Genomic DNA, 7,901 nt, shown 5'->3' on the forward strand with positions numbered 1-7,901 from the left:
TCAGCCCTGACATGAAGGAGCTCCTTCTGAAAACCAGGGTAGCTCATCCCCTGTTCGTACCATCAATGGCCTCTCTGCTGAGACTGACCTCTGGGATGCCTCCTGTGATGTGGGCTCCAACCAGCCATCAGATGGTAACTACGCTGTTACTGCTATCTTGAGTCAGAACTGACTACGCTACCTGGCTGTGTGAATCTGAGTCCCCTACCCAGATAAGTTCCTGTGAGGCTGGGGAAGAAAGGGTCCTGTCTGGTTGCGGGAACCACCTATAACTTGATTTTTGTTTGTTACTATATCTGATATGAAGTAATGAATGCTTGGGAGATAGAATCAACCAGGGGTTCTTATCCCTGCCCAAATCAGAGGAACTAGGAAATTAAAAGGCAACACATGTAAAGCAGATCAAATGAAATACTGTCATATCCAACTTGTAATTAACCTTTGGAACTCATTGCCACCAGTTATTGTTGAGCAAATATCTTACTCAGATGCAAACTCTGCTACAATCTATTAGATCTTAGGATATTGTGAAATGTTTCCTGCTCTCCTAGCCTTAATTTTCCTTTTGCACGATTTCATCCTATTGCTTCACCCTAAGCAATTCTCTTTTTCCTTGGCGTTTACTTTGTGGGCCTCAGCTGGTATAAACCAATGTGGCTCAGTGGAACAACCTTGATTTACCTGGATTTCTCTTCAGGACTTACCTGAGTCTTTTTGATTGAGAAATCGGACTGGAAACCCAATAGCATGAGGTTCGTGTGACTCCAACTGCCTTGTGTCTAGGATGAATTGGAGAGAACTCGTGTAACTTTGTGTCCAAAGATTCTCCTTCCATGTTGGTCAAAAGTGCAGAGCAGCTTGAAGAAAGTTGACCCAAATTTTCCCAGTCTCCCATAAAGCTTGTGTCTGATTCAGACCTAGATGAAGGTTCGATTCAGTTAATAGTTTTAATGTTACTCAGCATCTATAGTGGACCTTTCACCAGAGGGTTGCTAAATGCCTGATGTAGGCAGGTAGCGTCCCCATTCTACAGATGGGGAAACTGAGCTGATGCAGTGATTTGGTCAGTGTCACACAGGAAGTTGGTGGCAGAGCTGGGAATAGTCTCCCTGGCCCCCTGCTCTAACAACTGGACACACTTGCCTCTTTTTTGAGTCCGAATTGGTGTGTTCACCCACTCTTATCAGTGGGTAGCACTTTCAAAGCTGAAATAAGCCTGGGTGGGACAAGACGCCTCCAGACTGGTTGCCTTTCCCAGCTGTAGGTGGATGAAATATGAAAGACTTTTTGGAGAGGCTTCATTTGTCATTTAAAGTCACCTTGGTTTTCGGTTGCGTAAGGCAGCAGCGTGGGACACACCTGTGTGACACAGCCCTAGACTTCCACTCTGTGTTTAAAGCAGCATGCAGCTGTCTACATCTGGGATGACTGGAGTCGGCTTACAAAGCAGAACTCCTAGTACAAAAGTGGACAAGCAATTGAAGAATCTAAGAGGAGGGTTGGGGGATTTTGGCAGCTGGGTAGATTGTCATCCTACTCCATGACGGCTTTGTTTCTGCCCCTGCCTATCCACTCACCTTTCTATCTGCCCCTACAGCCTCTGGATCTCTGTCCTCTCCCATGTTCATTGCCAAAGAGGCTGGGGCCTCCTTGTTGTGTTTGTGTAACAGCTACATGGCTCTGGACAAGTTACTTTGTGCCTCAGTTTGCCCATGGGTCATGTTTAATGCCCTCCGCTGAAAGGACCTAGATATAGGAAATCAGCCTGCTTATAAAGCATTTTGAGATCTTCTGAAAAGTGCAGAGAAGAGCAAATTATTGAGTTCCGGTCACAGTTCTAAAGCAAGTAATTAACAAATCTGAATGAAAAGGCAAAACTTGCCCCTTCACCTGCTTGATGCACTTCCTGTTTTAAAGGCAATCTGACATTCCTTGAATTCTGCACTGTCTTAGAATGGATGGGCCAGATGCTCTGGTGCTGTCAACTGATGTATCTCCATTGACTGCCAAGGGACTTTGACGATTTACACCCTCTGAGGGTCTGGCCTGTCCTCTGTGCCTGACAAATTACTAGATTTGCTGGAAACTGAAGCCTCTTATTTCTGAGTATTGCACAGTTAATGCTATTGCCCCATTAATGATCCCAGTAGAGACCTGGAGGGAACGTGCTCTGTGCAATGAAAGATGGTTTGTTCTCTTTGCCGCTTCCAAACGGTTACAAGCTCTTCCTGTGATTTATGGGAATGTACCTGTGTGAGGCCCTGTGACATCAATTATATTTTAATGAGGAACTCTGGTATGACGGGGAGCCATGGCCTTGGCTTTAAATCAGCTGTTGAAATGCTTCTCCCCCTGCCCTTTATAATTTCTGGTTCCAAGCAGTTGATTTTATGACTGTCACTGAAGTTGTAAGCAGTCCACGGCCAGGAAAGATGTGGCCCCTTAGAAGGAGCCAAGAATTTGGAGTGCTGGCTCTCCTGCTGATGCTGTATGTTCAGGCTGCATGTGTTCTTCTCTGCAGTTGCAGATTAGCCACTGGGCCACTCCGCCCATCTAGCGCTCCTGCTGGGGACCCCGGGGTTGGGCCGCAGGGGCTTGCCCCACTCTGCCTGTCTGGTGCTCTTGCTGGAGAGCAGGGGAGGAGCCCCAACCATGCTCCCCAAGAGGAGCGCTGGGGTGGGAGGGGGAAGCCCCTGTGCCCCAACCCCTTTTCCCCCCGGCAGGAGCACGGGGGGGAGGGGCAGGAGGAATTCAGGCAGAAGGGATGGGGAGGGGCTCCCACTTGCTCTGGCCCAGGGCCCCACAAAACCTTAATCTGCCTCTGCCTCTCTGGGAGAACGGGCATACAGCAGCGCTTACATTCTGCACAGGGATCTTGGCGGTTGTAAGTGGAAAAGACTCTCCCGGTCACTCCTCCGTATTGCAGCCCAACTCGGCAATGCTGTGAAGCCTGGGGTAGGATAAAGTGGACAATGCCATATTCTGTGTGTGCCTTCCCAGCTTGCCCGCTCCTGTAGTTAAATGAGCAAGCTGGCTTCCCAAGTGGAAATGAGCCACCCGACGCTTACCGCTGAGCCCCAGAAAGGAGCCAATTTGTCACAATACGGGTCTGATTACAAACCGGTTAGTAACAAGAACACATGCTGTTTGTATAGAGCTTTGCATGTTCAAAGCACTTTATAAAGGACTATTTGATCCTCCCCACACCTGTGTGGCCCAGGTAGGTCAGTCCTATTATTTCACCTGTGTGGAAACTGAGGCACAGTGCAGTGCAAGGCCACATGGCAAGTTAGTGGGAAAGGCAGGATGAGAATTCAGGATGTCCCAGTTCCCACTGCTCTGCAGCCGAAGTGACTTTGAAATACGCTCCCCTAATCCAGTCTCTCTCCTCTCCTAGCATCTTGGTGAACATGGATAACAACATCATTCAGCACTACAGCAATCACATGGCTTTTTTACTGGACATAGTGGAAGCAGAGGACAAAATCCAGATCGTCCTCAAGGAGCTCTAAGGAGCCCGGGGCTGCACTTACGCTGGGACTTCTCTCCTGAAGCCGGCAAGTTGGACCCAGACGGAACACAACCTCACGGCTCGCCTCATTGCCTTTACTTGAACACATTCCCCTGGGCAGGGGGAGACGCTGGTTCTGAGAAGTGCTTGGACAATCCGTTCTCCGTGTGAACGTGGAACTTCTCTTGGTTGAATTTATTATTGTTGTTGTTGTTGTTGTTATTATTATTATTTGTATTTTGTATTTTCTTCCCCCCAGGCAATAGGTCAGAGCGTCTGTTTCACGGTTGGAATAGCAGATCTGCTAACATGGCTGTCCAATGGCAGCCTACACATAGACAACGAATGCTTTTGTTCACCCTTTGTCTTGGCCTGCTGCTGCATCGACCACAGGCATCAGCTTTCTACTAAACCATTGATCATGCAGAACCTTCGAACAGCACCCAACCCGGGCTCATCCAAGCTGGCAGCTCCTCGCTCCAAAGAGACTTTCTCAGATGCATTTAAATGTGGCTGCTAAACAGATGCTGCTGGCTCTGGGCACGGCCCCTCCACCTCACCCCGGATGTAAATACTACTTGTCAGCCATTTGTTTTATACATTTCTAATGTACCCTTCCTTTTATATTTTGTATATGTATAAATATGCCTCGTTTTATATTTGACCCAGCACCAGGACACAGAGCATTTCAAAACCGGGCTGCTTCACATTTCCCCATGAACTCGTTTTTATAACTGTGTTGGGTTTTTTGAATATTCCATAGTAATAAAGGTTCAGAGATGGAAAGTGGAAGTGTTCTTGCCTAACTCGGTGGGGCTTTGGGAGGAATAGGTAGGACCCATTGGGAAAGCGGGAGGGAGGCAGAGAAAGGATTGGAAGTTGTTTCATGTGACACGTGCTGGGTAATAACATGAAGACTCCAGGTTTGTAAAACTAAACTGGTTCTTTATGAAGAGGACCGTTCACAGAGAGGCTGCAGCCAGCATTCTAGCCATATGGCCACAGACTGACTTCCAGGTGTCTCCTCCAAACTCATCCTTTCTGCAACCTGTGGGTCTCCCTCCAAGTCTGTGTTACAGAATTAACACACAGCTCCTGGACAGAGCTCAAAGGGTGCTTAGAATCATCCAGTAACCCTCACACACCCCTGGGGTCGAATGGGGGGGATTATCTCCATTCTATGCATTGGGAAACTGAGGCATCAGCCCTACTTATTTCCTGCTAGGGATAATTCCACTATCTTTCTCCCCCCAACCCTCACAAGGCTCCATGGTCTTCCATCCTCAGACAACAGCCCTCCCTCAGTAGGGTCCTCCTGTGCCAGATGAAGTCATAGGCCCATGCCCAGGGCCTCAGCTCCTGGAGTCCTGTGATTATGGTATCAGATTCTCAGCATTAATTTTTAAAAAAAACATAAATGTCTAGTACTTGTGACTTGGAAGGAAAGTGTGAAAACATGGCCCAAGTGTAACCCGGGCAGCAAGTCTACCTGAGTCTCCTGAGAGCCTGGAACATGAGTTGGCCATGTGCATCTCAATGGGGTGTTAACTCCAAGACTCCCTGCCACCATTTCCGCAGAGGGCTTAGTGTGCATCAGGAGTAAGTAGCAGGCCCAACCGGCCTACATTCCAGCTGCTGAGGTAAGTACTGAAGGGCCCCTGCCAACAGGGGGATGAGGGGCACCGCTGCTGCTCCAGACATGGAGGGTGAGGGGATCCCCTGCTGCCACTCCTGGATGGGGCGAATGAGGCTCTTGGCACTGTCCCTGCCTCTGTGGGAGTGGAGGGGAGGCGCCCTGCAGCTGCAAGTGGGCCCACTGGGGTGGGGCCATGGGTGGGGCCCAGCTGGAGAAGAGGATGAGCTGGCCACAAGGGATCCTGTAGGAGCTGGGGGCCATTCGAGCGGTAGGATCAGCCCTGCCTCTCGTTCAAAAACTGCTTTTTGGTAATTTCCAGCCCCCTCCTTTCCCATGTAGTCAGAAGCGGAGCACAAAAGGGGGTGGAGAGGCATGAGGGGGAAGCAGATGAGTGGTGGGAAAAGAGGGGCACAAGGGGGGATCTGGAGGAGTCTCGAATAAATCCTCCCTAGCCCATCTACCAGGTTCCTAAAGCTCTGCTACGTCTTTCTGTGGATCCTGGTTACCGGACAGGGAGTCAGGACTCCTGGGTTCTATGACTCCGCTGTTCCCAAGTTGTTGTGGACACTCAGGCCTGTGCGCTCTTAGCTCCCCACGGTTTCCAGGGAGAACCCCTAGTGTGCCAGCCCTTCTTGAGGTCACCACCTCTTTGCCAGGGTCGAGCTGCCCTTGGACTGCTCGCTGCAAGCCCCAGGGGAACCCTGTTACTGCAAAAGTCCTTCTCTCTCCTAGGGCCAAGCCGCAGGCTCCTCTGCCCCTGAGACTGCTCACCGCAGTCCCCGGGGGACCCCATTACTGCACAGTCCTTCTCGCTGGTCACACACTCCCAGGGGTTAACCGTCCCCCAAAACCGCTCCTCTCTGAGCCTTCAGCACGCCTGGTCCTCGTCAATCCCCCTTCGTTTTACTGCTCCCCAGTCACTTACTGCAGGAAGTGCCATCCATGGGGTGCAGTACATCCTACCGCTGCCACCACTTGTCACGGCGTCCCTGGGCGATGCTCTGGAACTGCTCCTCATGAAGCCAGACAGGATTCTGGGGAAGTCTCCTTTCTGTGAGCAGACTGTCTTCAGGACACACAGCTCACACAACTTCCACCTTCCTGGGTCTGACCTCGGAGCATTCAGCATCCTCTGCCCCTCCATGCGCTTCCCACAGCGAGTCCGCCCAGGCGGGGTCCTGGGGAAGCCAGAGGGTCCTGCACCCCAACTTTGCAGTCAGATGTGACTCTCAGCCAGCCAGTGAAACAGACGTTTATTAGATGACAGGAACATGGTCTAAAACAGAGCTTGTAGGTGCAGAGAACAGGACCCCTCAGCTGGGTCCATTTTGGGGGGCAGTGAGCCAGACAACCACATCTGCACTTCACTCCATGTCCCCAGCCAGCCCCAAAACTGAAACTCTCTCCAGCCCCTCCTCCTCTGGGCTTTGTCCCTTTCCCGAGCCAGGAGGGCACCTGACTCCTTTGTTCTCCAACCCTTTAGCTCTCACCTTGCAGGGGGGAAGGGCCCAGGCCATCAGTTGCCAGGAAACAGGGTGTCGACCATTCTCTGTGTCCAGACCCCTGCACACACCAGCCCTCTAGGGCTCTGCAACGATCATTCACCCTTATCCCACCCCCTAGATACTTAAGAACTGCCTAGGGGAAACTGAGGCACCCCCACACTATTCAGAGGAAACATTAAGAACGGTCCCACTTCGTCACAGCCTGGCTCTGCCCATAGCTCATCACATGACCTTGGGCAAGTCACTTCCTGGTTTAGTTGCCTCAGTTTCCCCATCTGCAAAGTGGGACTGAGCATTAATCCCGCCTTTGGAAACAGCTGTGAGGCCCCATAGCTGGAAAGTGCCATAGAAGAACTAAGCGTTAAAAAAAAAGTAAATGCCCAGTTAGTTTCCACTAAGCTTCTGGCAGTTTGGGGAGCTGGGGGGGCCAGGACAGGTGCACACACACTGGGGGCCAGGCAGGAGTGTGCGGGGAGGGGGGAGGCCGTGAACTCTCAGATTATTGGTTCCATTATCCCAGGGATTAATTTGGCCTGTTGCTTGGTCAGGGTAGACGACATCTCTACCCTGACTCAGGTGGCACCGGAATGCAGCTAATCAGTACCAACAACAGGCAGGACCGTGGAAAAGGCACAGCCAGGTGCTGGAGCGCGCCGTGCTCCCTGGGTCAGAGATTGTCCGTGGTAACGCTGGTTCTCAACGAACCTTTCCTGTGGCCATGAAAGAGCCTCAAGTACTGATTCTCCTGCACTAATTCTAGTTCCGTGGTTATCGTTTTCCTTCTGCTGCCATTGGTGACGTGACTCTCCCATGTAGTTCAGGTGCATTCTCAATAGCTGCCATCGCCCACTGGAGGGGCGGGGATACACCCATGTGCAGATCAGGGGAGCAGAGGCAGTGGAAGGGGCGGGTCAGAGTTTTCGGAGCCTGCAGAGAAGTTGCCTGATCAGGTTAGGGGATGGGCTGAGAGGTGCAGTACAGATTTCTGGAGGCTGCAAGAAAAACGCATGGTTCTATTTCCCTCCCGTCATGTTGAGAGGTTTCTGTGATTATCATAAATCCCTCGGTGAGACAGTTGCCTGGCTGGAAAATCGTTTTGCCCACCCTCTGAGTGTATAGTGTTTCCTTATTGCCAATATTCCCGCCCAGTTCCGTGACTGGAAATGGGCACATTGAGGTGTACCCCTGCAGTCAGGATGGCACAGAGGAAAGGTTAGAGCCATTTTTCAGTGGGGGGGGGGGCAGAGAA

The 7,901-nt window shown here is 51.1% G+C and overlaps 1 protein-coding gene across 2 annotated transcripts in view; it reads left to right on the top strand.

Annotated features, from left to right (window-relative positions):
- GRHL3 (grainyhead like transcription factor 3) overlaps positions 1–4,282 on the top strand; it is a 42,839-nt gene extending 38,557 nt beyond the window's left edge. For both annotated transcript variants that reach the window (XM_084609691.1, XM_084609690.1), the window contains exon 16: positions 3,398–4,282. In XM_084609691.1, the coding sequence (XP_084465817.1) occupies positions 3,398–3,512 (115 nt within the window). In that variant the 3' untranslated portion in view covers positions 3,513–4,282. The remainder of the gene's footprint in view (positions 1–3,397) is intronic.
- The last annotated feature ends 3,619 nt before the right edge of the window (positions 4,283–7,901 follow it).

Source organism: Lepidochelys olivacea (genome assembly GCF_965140295.1).
Source record: "Lepidochelys olivacea isolate rLepOli2 genome assembly, chromosome: 19".
Taxonomy (NCBI): Eukaryota; Metazoa; Chordata; order Testudines; family Cheloniidae; genus Lepidochelys; species Lepidochelys olivacea.